We start from the raw sequence: 15,710 nt of genomic DNA on the forward strand, positions 1-15,710 counted from the left end.
GGCTTTGAGCTTGCGAGGTCAGCTGAATGCGAGATGCTTGACCCGGCTTCTGCCCTGGACCTGTGCAGTTTATGGTGGCTTGGGAGGCCCTGCGAGGTGGGCAGGGCCCGACCCTGCAGCCTGGAGACCAGAAGAGCCTGTCATAGCCGGCAGCCATCAGAGATGGAGGGCTTCGGCCCCAGTGAGGGAGGAGGGTTGCAGGACGTGGGCCCGGTGGGCCTCTGTGCGCAAGGACGGGGCGGGGGGATGCAGCTGTGCATGTGCAAAAGGGGGAACTCGGGAGAGGGCCCTGCCGGGGGCGGGGGGGCAGGCAGGTGCTTTAGCAAGGAGCACGTGGCAGAGGAGGATGGAGCCAGAGGGGTGTCCACGGCCTGCAGTGCGCGGCCGCACCTTGTTGTGCGCAGTGGTGTGGACAGAAGCCAGTCAGGAGTGAGGAGCTGGCGACAGCAAGAACTACGGCATGGGGCAGGGATGAGGCGGGGTCATCCAGGAGGAGGGCGTGGGCTCACTGCTCTCATCTCCTGGGAGCTCAGGATGCCAGGGCGCAGGCCGGCATCCAAGCAGGAAGGGACCGTGACCTGCTCCTGGCAGTTGCGAGCTCAGAGTTTCTATAAAGGAGGCGGGATGAGCTTCTTGGTCACTTGGGCAGGAGAGTCGCTTTCTGTGTGTGTAAGGCGAGTGCTGGGCGGATGAGATGGGGACCAGGCGTGCGGGAAGGTCATCCTGGTGGAGGGGACCACGGGACGTATGAGAATTTGGCAGTCCAAGTGTGCAAGATACCTTCTGTCATTCCTTCCACCACAGACCCGCTGGGGAAGTGTTTGCTGCCTTGGGGGTGGGGGCGGAAGGTGCTGAGAGTGCCCAGTTGAAATTGGCAGCCGTTTGGAATGAATGGTACGTAGGTAAGAACTTGCGAGAACCAGTACAAGCTGTGGCAAATCTGACTTGTTTCTCCCCTCCCCCCTTTTTCTTTTGCAGTCAACTTTGACCATTTTCAGATTCTGCGGGCCATTGGGAAGGGGAGTTTTGGAAAGGTAAGACTGATGGATCTTAAAAAATTCCATCAACGAAGCACGAAAGTCCCACCTGCTGGGCATAGGTTGGGGCGTCCGCTTTCCTGCTGGTTGGTTGCTGGGCGCTGCTCGGCCAAAAGCTCTGGACCCGCCACATCTGAAATGTGGGAGGAAGTCTGAGTCCTTTCCTTCGGATCCGCTGTAATTTCATTCTGAAAATTAAATGACCACGGCAGCCCCGGTTAGGTGAATCATAATGGTAATTATTTGAAGAACACTAATGCCATTTCTCCCTGGAGGATCCAAATGAGGAAAGTGGAAAAAACCCACACACCCAGGAGATGGCCAACATCAGCTCCTTGCTGTGCCACAGGCATTTTATTTAAAATTTTTGTTTGGAAAGAGGACTTAATGTGAGATCCACCCTCCCACCAAAACTTCGGAGTGCGGTGCGTCACCCTCGACCTTGGATGCGGTGGGTCTCGGGGATTCTCCTTCTCGCTCCACTACCTCTGTGCCCATTAGTTAGTGACTTGCCAGGTCCCCCTCCCTGACTCGGCCCTGATTCTGTGACTCTGACTGTTTCAGACCCCTCATTCACGTGGAGTCACGCAGTGGGGGTCATGTCCTCAGGGGGCACCCACATGCAGCACGCTACAGATTTTTGTTCTTGTGTAAGGCTTTTGTTGTGCCTGTGTGTCTTGTCTCTTCATTCACCTGTCTGTCCCCTTGACCCAGATGTGTCCATGTGTGTCACCATCTGGCTCCAGGTCAGAGGGCAGTTCAAGGAGCAGTCTGTGTTGATCGGGGGCATCTCGCCCTTACCCAGTGTCCTCGGGCAAAGAGGGGTTTCCCTTGGGGCAGTTGCCACCCCTGGAAGTCAGTCAGCCAGGGCTTATGAGTGTGCAGGGCAGAGAAAGCGGACCTGTCCGTGGTGTCCACATCGGGCTGTCGTGATAAATCAATGAGGTTATACAGCGCCGTTCCCGGCACAAAACCAGACCCGCGATCAGTCAGTATTGCTCCCCTCACTGTGTGGGGCCTTTCCCTCCCAGGCAGCAGGGAGTGGGGAAGAGGAGGCTCTAACTAGATGTGCTTTTCCGAAGGAGATGGTAGTAGTGGGCATGCCTGGTTCTTGCATGGAGGGGCATTTGTTTGGACACACAGTGGCACTGAGACAGGCAGGGCTGTGGTGTGCATTTCAGTTCCCAGAGCATCTCGTCACATGTGACACGTCACTGTTGAAAAGTGGTGGGATGAGGTTTGGCAAGGCTCATGATCTTTCACAGCACTCGTTCTGGAAAACCACACAGTTCTATGTAACAGGACCCTCGTCATTGAATTTTCTCTAATTGACCTGTTATTGGTAGTTTGTGTAGAACTAATATAAAATTAGCCATCTCAGGCTGTTTTTTTCACTCTTTTATTCAATCATCTATTGATTCATTCTTCCATCCAGAGATCCATCCATCCATCCATCCATCCATCCATCCTTCCATCCTTCCATCCATCCATCCATCCATCCATCCATCCATCCATCCTTCCTTCCTTCCTTCCTTCCTTCCTTCCTTCCATCCATCCATCCATCCATCTATCTATCTATCCATCCATCCTTTTTTCCTTCCTTCCTTCCTTCCTTCCTTCCTTCCTTCCTTCCTTCCTTCCTTCCTTCCTTCCTTCCATCTATCCATACATCATCCATCCATCCTTTTTTCCTTCCTTCCTTCCTTCCATCCATCTATCCTTCCTTCCATCCATCCTTCCTTCCTTCCTTCCTTCCTTCCTTCCTTCCTTCCTTCCTTCCTTCCTTCCTTCCTTCCTTCCTTCCTTCCTTCCATCCATCCATCCATCCTTCCATGCATCCTTCCTTTCATCCACTGTAAGGAGGATCGTGTTGTTTGGATCCTGTTCTAGATTCTGAGGTCACAAAAATGAACCAGGTATGGTGTCTGCTTTTGGGAATCTCTCAGATACATGCAGGAGGCAGAGAAATAAATATAACTAAAGTCCAGTCTGAAAAACACAGATGGAGGAAAGCCCAGGAGGGATGGGTGTATGGGGGTGAGTTTGGAGTATACCAAATGCAGACTTCAAAAAGGACCCTCTCTGTAGAGCGCAGGGTTGACCAGATGTCTATGTACTGCAATATTTTTTAACACTTTGGTGTGAAAATTTGCAAACATGAGGCAAGGTTGAAGGGGTTTTATAGTCAACACCCATATCCACCCACTACATTCTACAATTAACATTTACCAAACTTACTTTATGAAACACCTATTCATCCATCAATTCATTTTTTATGCATTTTTATAGTAAATTGCAAATAGCTGTACACTTACCCCAATTATTTCAGCACAGAGATTTGTCTATAGTTTTTCTTTTGCTGTAAAATCACGTACAATGAAATGCACAAACCTCATTTTCAGTTGTGTTTTTAGAATTGCAACCACCTGTGTCATGTGAGCATCTACCAAGATACAGAATATTGCTGTCACCTGGAAGTCCCCTGTCGACCCCTACCAGCCAGAACTCATCTGTACCGACCCCTCCATCCTCCGTAGATTAGATTTGCCCACTTGAGAACTTTTTAAAAATATATTTTATTGATTATGCTCTTACAGTTGTCCCATTTCCCCCCTTCATTCCCCTCCACCCTGTACACCCCCTCCCACCTACATTCCCCTGCTTTAGTTCATGTCCATGTGTCATAAGTTCTTTAGCTTCTACATTTCCCACACTATTCTTGCCCTCCCCCTGTCTATTTTCTACCTACCATCTATGCTACTTATTCTCTGTGCCTTTTCCCCCTCTCTCCTCCTCTCTCTTCCCCTCACTTCCCTGTTGCTAACCCTCCATGTGATCTCCATTTCTGTGGTTCTGTTCCTGTTCTAGCTGTTTGCTTAGTTTGCTTTTGTTTTAGGTGTGGTTGTTAATAACTGTGAGTTTGCTGTCTTTTTACTGTTCATATTTTTATCTTCTTTTTCTTAGATAAGTCCCTTTAACATTTCGTATAATAAGGGCTTGGTGATGATGAACTCCTTGAATTTGATCTTATCCGAGAAGCACTTTATCTGTCCTTCCATTCTAAATGAAAACTTTGCTGGATAGAGCAATCTTGGTTGTAGGTCTTTGGATTTCATGACTTGGAATACTTCTTTCCATCCATCCATCCATCCTTCCATCCATCCATCCATCCATCCATCCATCCATCCATCCATCTATCCATCCATACATCTTCCTTCCTCCCTCCCTTCCTTCCTTCCTTCCTTCCTTCCTTCCTTCCTTCCTTCCTTCCTTCCTTCCTTCCTTCCTTCCTTCCTTCCATGCATCCTTCCTTTCATCCACTGTAAGGAGGATTGTGTTCTTGCCTGTAAGGTCTCTTTTGAGAAATGAGCTGACAGTCAGATGGGCACTCCTTTGTAAGTAACTGTCCCCTTATCTCTTGCTGCTTCTAGGATTCTCTCCTTCATTTTAATCTTGGCTAATGTAATGATGATGTGCCTTGGTGTATTCCTCCTTGGTCCAGCTTTGTTGGGACTCTCTGAGCTTCCTGGATTTCCTGGAAGTCTATTTCCTTTGTCAGATGGGGGAAGTTCTCCTTTATTATTCGTTCGAGTAAGTTTTCCACTTGTTGCTGTTCCTCTTCCCCTCTGGTACCCCTATAATTTGGATGTTGGAGCATTTAAAGATGTCCTGGAGGTTTCTAAGCCTCTCCTCATTTTTTTGAATTGTTGTTTCTTCATTATTTTCTGTTTGGTTGTTTCTTCCTTCTGGTCCACTCCATTGATTTGAGTCCCAGTTTCCTTCCCATCATTATTGGTTCCCTGTGTATTTTTCTTCTTTTCACTTAGTGTAGCCTTCATTTTTTTCATCTAATTTGCGACCAAAACCAACCATTTCTGTGAGCATCCTGATCACCAGTGCTTTGAACTGTGCATCTGATAGGTTGGCTATCTCTTAGTCACTTAGATGTATTTGCTCTAGGACTTTGATCTGTTCTTTGTTTCGGCTATTTTTTGGGGGAGCTCTGGTCACACCTGTTATGTAGTGAGGGGCAGAGCCTCAGGTGTTCATCATGGCGGGGCAACCCAGTTGCTGGGTTGTGACACTGTATGTGGGGGCAGGGTCAGAGAGGGAACAATGGCTCTTGCTCTGCTCTCTCAGATTTCAGACCCCCTCCACTGCTTCCCACAAGCAAACTGGGCCCTCATGGTTCTGGTTCCTGGGTGGGTGGGCTTGTGTATGTTCTAGGACCCTGTGGGTCTCTCCAACGAACTCTCCTGTGAGGCTGGGAGTCTCTCCCGGCACCTCAACCCCACAAGTGTTTTCAATTGGTGTTTTTAGGCTTTATTTCCTGGCGCTTGGACCCTGGGCTGTGTGGTCTGTCTCTCTGCCCATTTTTGCCTGGTTTATCTGTGTGTGAAGGTGTGACCAAGGTCAGCTGCCTTGTGTGCCTCACTGGGTCTGCCCATTGCCACACTGTGCACCTGGGGTTGGCCTGCTGCCGCCTGCACACCCAGATGGCCAGCCACCACTTTTTCCTGCCACGACGCCTCCACCAGCCGCCAACTCTGCCCTCTTATCAGTCTGCAGTCTGGATGAATGGTTGTCAGACTTCCGTACAGTTCAGTTTTCTGTTGGTTCTCGTTGTTTTTTTGTTTGTTTCTAAATTTTTGTTGTCCTTAATTTTGGTTGTACAAGGAGGCACAGTGTGTCTATCTATGCCTCCATCTTGGCTGGAAGTCGCTGCTCTAGAACTTAACAGAGATGAGATCATACAACAAGTACTTGTATGCAGCTTCATGATATTCTGCATAATGATTTGCATCATAATGTTTTGGGGGCTTATTTATGTTGTTACATACCAGCACCTTTTCCTTTTCACTGATAAATAATATTCCGTTCTATCAACCTGGGGATTTTCACCCGTGTGCCATAGAATTTCTAAATCAGGCAGTAACTGACTATACAGTGGCACTGACCTCTTTCCCCGTAGATTGTCAAATAAAAAATGACAACAGCCAACACAACAATAGCCATCCAGTGTGAACAAATCGAAATCATACCTATTTTTTGATCAGATTGGCCAAAAGTAAATTTTTTGGTGTGAAATGAAAATGGTTGACAGTCGCCGTATTAAACACATTATGGTTTATGAATCTGTTTTCATCATGCTGGACTCCACGACTGTTTCTGGTTTTCGTGATTTTGCAGAAAGTTGCTGTGAAAATTTGTAGTCTTTTTTGTGAACCTATGATTTCACTTCTCATGGGTTAATATCTGGAATTGGCATTGCTTGGTATAGAGTAGGTGTTTGTTTAGTTTCGTATAAAACTGCCAAAAGGCTTTGCAGCCTGGCGGTACTATTTCATACTCCTCCCAAGGCTGCCGTCTGCTTCACATCCGTGCCGACATATGGTGCTATCGGTATTTTTCTCTTTAGGTGTTCTGAGTGTTTCAGAGTGTCTCCGCATGGTTTTAATTAGCATTTCCCTAATGAGAAATGGTGATGCACATTTTTTCATGTGCTAATGACCAGTCATATATTATCATTTGTGAGGTTTCTATTCAAACTTATCGCCATTTTTAAAAATTGGGCTGTGTTGTTGTTATTCAGGTGTGGGATGTATGTATTTGGTTACCAGCCCTTTGTCAGATATGAGACTACTCTCTACGAAGCTGTGGCTCACCCATTAAGTTTATTAGTGGTGCGTTTTGGTGCACAGGCATTTTCCATTTTGATGAGGTCCAATTTACTGAATTTTCCCTTTTAGGGTTATTGGTTTGCGTGACTTGTATAAGCAAATTTGGCTGAAGAAAATATGCTCAAGTCATGAAGATATTTTCCTGTTTACTTTACAAAAGCTTTATGGATTAGTTTATAGCTTTTGAATTACATTTTTGGTTCATTTTGGAGTTAAATTTTTTGCATGATGTGAAGTAAGGGTTGAGGTTCTTTTTTTTTTTTTTTTTGCACATGGATACCCATTTCTTGAAAAGGATTTCCTGCGCATGTCAGACTGCTTTGGTGTCCTGTGAAGAGTCGGTGGCTCGAGCCCGTGGGAGCACCCCTTTTGGTTCCTCTCCTGTTGATCTTCCTACTTTTCCAAATGCCAGACTGTCTTAGTTAATAGTAAGTCTTGAAATCAGCTAGCATAAATCCTCCAACTTTATTCTTTTCCAAGATTGTTTGGATGTTCTAGGTCTTTGGATTTTCATACAAATTTTGGAGTTGCATGTCAGTTTCTAAAAATAAAATAGATGGCTAGGATTATAATTGGGATTATATCAGCTTTATATATCAATTGGAACAGAATTGGTATCACAACAGCATTGCGGCTTCTAATTCACAAACATGGCACATCTCTCTATTTGTTCCTTCATTTATTATTGGAGATTCTTTAATTTATTTTAGCAATGTTTTGTAATTCAGGGGGCAGGGGCTTTGCCCTTGTTTTGGATTAATTTTTTCCCTAAACAGTTTATGAGGGAGGGGTCACTATTTTAACGGAATTGTTGTTAATTTAATTTTAATAGTTTATTGCTAGATATAAAAATACACTTGACCTTTGTGTCATGTATTCTGAAATCTTGCTAATTAATTTTTTAGTTGTGATAGTTATATTGTGGTTTTCTGCAGTTATTTTAGGATTTGTTTTTAGATTTACACTAGTTTTACAAAATGAGTTGCGCCATTTTCTTCCCTATTTTCTGAAAGACCGTGTAAAATTAGGGTCACTTCTTTAAATGTTTGATAGGATTTATGAGCATGAATAAAACCATTTGGGTAAGGGTTTCATTGGAAAAAGGCTTTTGACAACAAAGATGAATTTCTTTTTAAAATGATTTTATTTATTTATTTTCAGTGAGAGGGGAAGGGAGGGAGAAAGAGAGGGAGAGACGTATCAATGTGTGAAGAGATACGTCAGTCTGTTGCCTTCCGCACGCCCCCAACTGGGGACCTGGCCCGAGATCCAGGCAGGTGCCCTGACCAGGACCGGGAATCAAACCAGTGACCTTTTGGTTCTCAGGCCAGTACTCAATCCACTGAGCCACACCATTCAGGGGTAATTTTTTTAATAGATGTGAGTCTATTCAGATATTCTGGGTTTTTTCTTGTGTGAATTTTGGTAAATTGTAATTTTCAAGGAATTTAGCAAATTTCTTTAGGTTGCCAAATTTGTTGGCATAAAGTAGTTTATAATATTCTCATATGAACCTTTAAATTTCTGTAGCATCTATAATTATAACTTCTCTATCATCTCTGATATTAGAAATTTGTGTTCTTGTTCTTAATTTCTTGACCAGTTTATATATTTTTAGATTTTCACAATGAAGCCATAGGTAATATTTATCTTAGACATTTTAAAAATGTAAGTTTTTTAAGCTATAAAATTTCTTCCAAGTACTACTTTAGCTACATTCCACAAACTTTTAAGTATTGTATTTTTATTATTTAGTTTATAATATTTTCTAATTTCTCTTTGACTCATGGATTAATTAGGCATGTATTTTTCAATTTCCAAATATTTGGTTTTTCCCCCCTAAACTTACTGTATTTATTCCTTTTCTTTCTTGAACACTGTTTCTACCGGATACAGATTACTGGGTTGACTTTTTTTCCTCATCACTTTAAAGATTCTATACCACTGTCACCTGATCGCCATAGTTTCTGATGACAAGTCATGACACTGAACCATTATTACAGAGTATGTCACTTTTGTCTCTCTGCTTCTACGATTTTCCTTTCGTCGTTGACTTCAGCCATTTGACTGTGGTGTGAGTAGGTGGAAGTTCTTGGTTTAAAAGAGTCTCTCTCTCTGCTTAGATTTTCTGTATTCTCGTTTGTTTGTGCTGTGTTGCCCTTTATAACATGCAGCTTAGTCATAGTCATCAGGCTGTTTTAATGTCCTTTCTGCTAATTCCAGCATCTGAGTCATCTTCAGATTTGCCTCCATTGAAAATGGGTCACATTTTCCCACTTTTTATAGGTTGAGTCATTTTAGGTGACATCCTAGAGGTTGTGAATATTATGTTGTAGGGACTTTCGGTTCTGTTGTATTACTCTGGAAACGCGCTTCTAACAAGCAGTGGACTTGGTTGGACTTGCTCTGCCTCCTGGGCAGGCCCACAAACCTCGGTCGCCTTCTCTTCCCTTCTCTGCTGGATTCCCGACGCTGATCTTTGGGGGCCGGAGATTGGGCAGAGCTCACATGCCGATTGGAGGCTCCTCTTCTCTACACTTCTCAGAAACCTGCAGCCCAGAGAGTTCTGGAAGTTTGCCTGTAATCTCATGGGTAGTGGCTGGACTTCAACAGCAACCACGAAACGTTTAAACACCCCATCCAACCTTCACCTTCTGTTGTTTGTAGTCCTCAGTCTGAGCTTTTCCCGACCTAAGGAAACGATGCCTGTCCTTTAGTCCACAGCACGGGGGTGGGGGTGGGGGGGGCGCCACGTGGAAGACGTGGAAGCATATCACTTTCAACCTCACGTTCTTGGTGATTTCGGTCCTGAGTACCTTTGTGTCCTTTCCCAGCATGCAGCCAAATCAGTTAGCATGCAGCTCGCAATTTTCCAATTGGTTGTATGCCGTCATCATCCTTCGAAAGGTTTGTCTGCCCTTTCTGCCCACATCTGTGCTGCTGTGTGCTTGGTGGTTGGCTCTCAGAGCCTGTAGTCCGGAGCAAAGATGTGTTAAATGTGGTTATAATGGATCTTTTGAAAAATGCAAGCTGTGTAGAGGCTCTGTTTTTAAGTCACTCTGGGGCTATGGCAATTTCTTGATGACTCCCAAATTCGTGGGGAACGGGTACAAACCTCCAGAGTTCGGGACGAAGTTAGTTTACTTCAGGGCAATAGAACACAGCGTTGTTCTGGTCACAAGGCCAGGTAATCGCTGCCTCTCACGTGCGTGCAGAAGCCTGCGTGACTGTCACTAACTCGGGGGGGGGGGGCCAGCACAGGGCGGAGAAAGCCACTCTCCTCCCGGGGAATGGTTCGGCTTTGCTTTCCGTCTTTGGCAGCTTCACTGTCTGGCGTTTATTACTGGTTTTCCAGAAAGACATGCCATTGTCCCACTGTGACAGTAGCCACAGTTATCAGAAGGGAGCGCACGTGAGTGGACAGAAACCTGGGCGCATTTGACCTCCCTAGGGTTGCGCCGGAGTAAAGAGCTGCAGGCGGTTGCTGATCTTAGCAGGAATATACTGCATTTTTAATAACCCCTTTGGGACCGAGTGCTGGGACAGCCAGGGCACGGCAGAGGGATTCGTGCCTGTGAGGCGGAAGCGCCGAGATTCAGGAGTCCAGCCGACTCTGCCCGGTGTTAGTTGTGGGTGCTTGGGGACGTAGATTAGCCACTCTGAAGCCGAATTTTCTCATCTGTAAAATGGAAAAAGAATGAGGAACTGCAGTGGCAGCTGTTTTTTTGTTTGTTTTTTTGTTTTTTACTTCTCTGCTTGCTATTCGGTCCCCTTTCTCATGATAACATTCCTTTCCACTGGAGACCGCCTCCCCACTGCCTGTGGCCCAGAGGACTGTCAGTCACTGCGGTCCCGCCCTCCCCCTGAGATGGGCCTGGGCTCCAGCCCCCCAGACCCTACCCAGCTCCCCCCACACTTGCTCCAGGGAGTGCCTGCGTGTGCCCCAAGCCCCGCCACGAGGAACCTTCCCCAGAACCTGAGGCTGGAGGCTTGGCTTTCCCTCCTGAAGTGGGTGCTGTGAGGAAGCAGGTCTGCGTTTGTTCACCAACGTTTGTTCACTGTTTTCCTCAGCAGTTGGCGAAGGTGCAGGTCTGTCTGGAGGGGGAAAGAATGAGGCACAGAGCAAAGAAACAGAAACAGGTGCGCGTGTCTTATCCACATGTATGCAGTGTTTGTACACATGCACTTACGTACATGCATGTGCCCTCTGAGCAGTACATGTGCACATGCACATACATACACTCCCGGTAGTGTGCACACACCGGTGTACATGTATAGGCCCATAAATAGGCACCCACTAGGCAACATATATGTATGTGTGCATATATCACCCACACGTACAGCATAGATACACACATGCACCTGTGCATGCATGCCCACATGTGTGCACATGAATACATACCCACTACACAATGTATATGCATATATATAGTATACACATATGTACAAATGATACAGAGACCATATTTGAAATATAGTATAAATGAGTGTGTATAAAAGAACTTTACAATTAACCAATCAACTGGGAAGATCTGGGTGACCGGTTGGCACCGGTTGTCTCTGGACTAGAGTCCTCAGGCCGATTGCCCACCTCCCCAGTGACAAAACTGCATTACTGACACTCGCCGCTCTAGTCCCCGTCCCCCCTCGGGCCCTCCCCGTGGTGTGGGTGTCCACTGAATCCTGCTTCTGCACCAGCACAGTCCAGGGTGAAGTGCCCACTCTGAGTGGACCCGGAAGTGAACAGGGCTCCATGATCTTCAAGGGAGAGAGGAGGGGGGCTTTGGGAGAGTTTTCTGAGAGGTTTGCTTCCAAGGTGTCTTTTCTGGATGCACAATGGACCCTGTGCTTAAGGAGCCAGAGGGTTGGAGCGAAATGAACAGGGAGTTCATTAAAATTCGTGGAACCACCAGAGGCAGTCTGCTCGTAGAACAGTGGAAAGTGGCCGCGGGCTACGTGCTGATCGTCCTTCACGTCCCTCGAAGGGGGGTCTGGGGAGGCGGGGCAGGGACATGCAGGCGGGCGCAGTCCCAGGCTCCACACGGCCTTATTATGCGGGGCCGATCGTTTCCGCACACAACTTGCCATTCGTGGTCTCATCCGCACTCCAGACTCTCACATCTGCGTGTGAGTTTATGGTGTGAAGAAAATATTTGATTAATAGCAGACTCACCAATTTAGGGCCCAGATGCAACACAGCCTCTTCGGAATTAAGCGGGGATTAGATTTTACATACGCGTTTATCAGTTTGAATGTTCAGAAACATTTAGCCCAGGGTTTTTTTTTTCCTCTTAAAAATAATAGTCTTTTGGAATCTCGTTCATCTTTCAAGTGGCCGCCCCCCGCCGGAGGTGGCGGCACAGGAGAGGCACACGTGGGACTTCGAGTCGGACGGGAAATGTTCACGGCCAGGCATTCTAGGGGGCTGTGTGTGCCGAGGCCCATGAGGCTACGGAGCCGACAGGTCAGCAGGGGAACAAACAAACACGCAAACAATAAACGAAGGTGGTGTTTCAGCAGTGACTGTGACCCAGAGAGCGGGGAGGACTGGGAGAAGGCGTCTTTGAGGAGGGAATGCTTAAGCCAAGACTTAACTGTGAAGAGGGATACAGACCACGTGAAGATCTGGGGGAGAGGGCACCATAGACAAGCGGGGCAGCAGATGCAAAGGCCCTGAGGCAGGTGTGGCATTAGTAATGGGGCAGGGGCACCGTGTCTGCCAAAGCAGGGCCTCGAACACAAGGACTGTCGGGAAAAATCCCAGCCATTGTTACTATAACGAGAATGTTTGCACGACACTGATGTGACCTGGCAGCCAAGGGGAGTGGACTGGAATGCGCATGTGTGAACAATGACAGCTTCACTGTACTAGTCAGTGGGGGCAGTAGATGCCATTGAGTGAGCATAGGTACTGTGTGGCTGTCGCATTCAAAATGACTGAGTAGAGCAATGAATCCGCATCACATTTTATGTTCAGCTTGCACATTTCTCTGTGGAAACTATCCGGATAATTCAGAAGGCCCTTGCTATGGGCAGCTGGTGACTGGCAGCTTTATCACGTCAACACACACCTACCTGCTTAAGCATCACATCACGTCTCATGCAGTTTTTTGGTGAGACATCAAATCACCTGGTGACTCAGCCCTGCTACAGCCCAGATTTGGTGCTCTGTGACTTCTGGCTTTTCCCCAAACTAAAATCATCTTTGAAGGGGAAGAGATTTCAGACCATCAATGAGATTCAGGAAAATAAGATGGGGCAGCTGATGGTGATCGGGAGAACTGTGTAAGGTCCCAAGGTGCCTTCTTTGAAGGGGACTGAGGCGTCATTGTTCCATGAACAATGTTTTTTGTATCTGGTATCTTCTTCAGTAGATGTCTCTCTTTCATGTTACCTGGCTGGATACCTTCTGGACAGGCCTCGGACGTGGTTGCTCTTCTAGGAAAATGCCTGAGTTCATCAGGCTACAGCACAGCGGTGGGAAGGCCTCAGCTCCAACTCTGGCAGCGCGGAGCTGGACTTCCGCCCAGGCAGGTGCTCTGGGCAAGCTGCCTGCTTTTCGGCGCCTGCGAGTGAGCCAGGCTGCATGGGTCCCTTTAGAAATTCTGAACCAGGATGCTTACGCTCGGGAGCCTCGATTGTTCGCACGGACGTCTTTCATCAGGGACGGGACTCATTTTGTTTCAATGAAATATTTATTCATTTTATATTAATTAGGTTGTGTTTGGCTTGAGGCATACTTTGGAGGAATTGGCTGGCTCCTAGGGTTGCTTTATTAAGAGCTAAATATCACAGGAAATGCAGGCTCACTCGTGAATGCCTTTCGGGGCTCAGCCAGAGCAGCTGACCATGACTGACCGGTTTGGCAGACTTCATCGCTTTCCTGCATTTGCTGCCGGGTTCCCACGATGATTCTGGCTGCGTCCGCTGGACAGGCCTTCCCAGGCCTTCTTACGTGCGGCGTCATGCGGCGTGGCTCTGACCTCGCCTCCCCCTGGTGATACGTTCCCAGTACTGAGGGCGGCAGAAGCACCAGGGCTGGCCTGGACCCTGTCCCTGAGACTCCCCCATCATAAAGCCCATGGTCACCTGGGAATTGCCTGCAATCTCTCCTCCACCCTGCCCTCTCCCCCTCAAACCTCAGACTTTCCACGTGGGTTGTTTTTTCTTTTACGTATTCATTCACAGTTGTATGCCCAGGGTTGGCTTTTTAAAAGAAGCTCCCCAGTGCCTTCAGGACAAAAGCCAACTGTGTGAGTTTGCTGCTCCTGCTGTGGCAAAACCCTGAGGAGTGGACAGGACGGGGGCGGGGGGTTTGCACGGCGGGGTCGCCATCTCTGCTCTGACGTCGAGTGTGTGAAGGGCTGACTGTTTTGGGGGCCCCGTCCTGGGCTTGTGGACGGCCGTCTCCTCCCTGTGTCCTCACGTCGCCTGTTCTCTGTGTGTGCGTCTCCACATTTCCCCGTTTTTACCTGGGCACCAGTCACACGGGACTAGGGCCCACCCGAACGACCCTATTGTAACCGAGTTAGCTCTTCGAAGACCCTCTTCAAATATGGTCACACTCTGAGGCACCCCTGCTTAGGGCTTCGACTTCGGGGTTTGGGGCAATGCAGTTCAGCCCACAGCACCCCCCTCTTAAATATGTCCTTAAGGCCATCTGTCACCTGCCCCTTTCTCACCTCTGTCTCCTTTCCTTTTGCCACGGTCTCCACGATGTCTGCCGCACTGCTTCGGGGGAACAGCAGGGCGCCGCGTCTGGCGAGGCTGGAGCTCAGGGACCAGGGTCAGTGGTGGGTGTGCTGCTCTCGGCGGCCCCAGGAGAGGTCAGCAAGGCTCGGAGCGCAGCTGGACGTGCCTGGAGGGATGCTCCTCGTGGTGCTGCTCCTTCCACGTGCTGACGGAGAACAGTTTGGAATCAGGTGCCTAGCAGTTTGAGCACTTTAGGGGACAGTGGGGAATAACCGGGTGTCCAGCATGGACACCTCGGTGGTGCCCTGGGCCCATGGGAAGTTGAATTCAGGTGCTGACTTCTGACCCTGGCTGGCTCATTGCCCGATGTATTCCTGAAGGTTCTCCAGAGTCACAGAACTAACTGGATGTGTATATATGAGCCCCGAATCCAGAGGATAGGCTCTCGGGCTAGAGACCAGGAAAAGCTGATACTACAGTTCAGTTCTAAAGGCTGTCCACTGTAGAATTCCCTCCTGTGCGGGTTTGTCTTTGTTCTCTGCGGGCCATCAACTGGTTGGGTGAGGCCCACCCATGCTACGAAGGGCAATCTGCTTCACTCAAAGTCCACTGATTTAAATTCATCAAAAATTAATGTTAACCAAAGGCACCTTTACAGACACATATAGAGTAATATTTGATCACATATCTGGGCACCGTGGCCCAGCCACGCTGACATCTAAAATTAACCATCACCCCAGGCAATTGGGAACTTGTTCCTGGGGTCCTTCTGCGGCCACTTCTGCCCATCTGTACAATGTTCTCTGCTCTTGCCTTCAGAACATGTATGAATGGTAATCATAGTGGCAGTCAAAATAAATAATTTAGTGCTTACCGTGTGGCCCTCCTAGCCACCTGTTAAGGTGATTACTACTCTTACCCCCCTTTTACAGATGAGAAAACTACTGATGCATCTAACACACTCCCGGCGGGTCCCGTTGCACTGCTCGTAGTAGGGCTGGGCCCCTCCCCACAATGCCCTGCTCCCGCCTCCCCTGCACCTCCGTCTTCCTGAAGCCAGGTCCACACCAGGGAGGAACGGTTCGAAGGCAGCCTCTCCCGCGAGGCCTTTCCCTAACCCGTACCCGGGCTCGGGTCCCTCCCCTGCAGTCCCTGAGCCCACGTACTCATGCCCTTTCCTGGAGAGAAGCAACCCATGCACTCACTCAGCTCCCCTCCGGTATCGCGGAGACGCCTGCGTCCTGCCAGGTGCCGTCCTGGCACTGATGGCGGAGCAGTGAAGAAAACAGAGAAAAGCCCC

At 48.0% G+C, this 15,710-nt stretch overlaps 1 protein-coding gene across 7 annotated transcripts in view; it reads left to right on the forward strand.

Moving 5' to 3' along the window:
- Positions 1–15,710, forward strand: part of STK32B (serine/threonine kinase 32B) — a 204,760-nt gene that overhangs the window by 62,592 nt on the left and 126,458 nt on the right. For 6 of the 7 annotated variants that reach the window (XR_008392861.1, XM_053672497.1, XM_053672494.1 and 3 more), the window contains exon 2: positions 979–1,034. The exons of the other annotated variant lie outside the window; for it this stretch is intronic. Coding sequence is in view for 3 of the 6 variants with exons in the window: in XM_053672492.1 (XP_053528467.1) it covers positions 979–1,034 (56 nt within the window). In the remaining 3 variants the exon portion in view is untranslated. The remainder of the gene's footprint in view (positions 1–978; positions 1,035–15,710) is intronic. 7 annotated transcript variants of the gene reach the window in all.

The sequence above is a fragment of the Artibeus jamaicensis genome, unplaced genomic scaffold (genome assembly GCF_021234435.1).
Source record: "Artibeus jamaicensis isolate MK-2021 breed Jamaican fruit bat unplaced genomic scaffold, CSHL_Jam_final contig_76, whole genome shotgun sequence".
In the NCBI taxonomy this organism is placed as follows: Eukaryota; Metazoa; Chordata; class Mammalia; order Chiroptera; family Phyllostomidae; genus Artibeus; species Artibeus jamaicensis.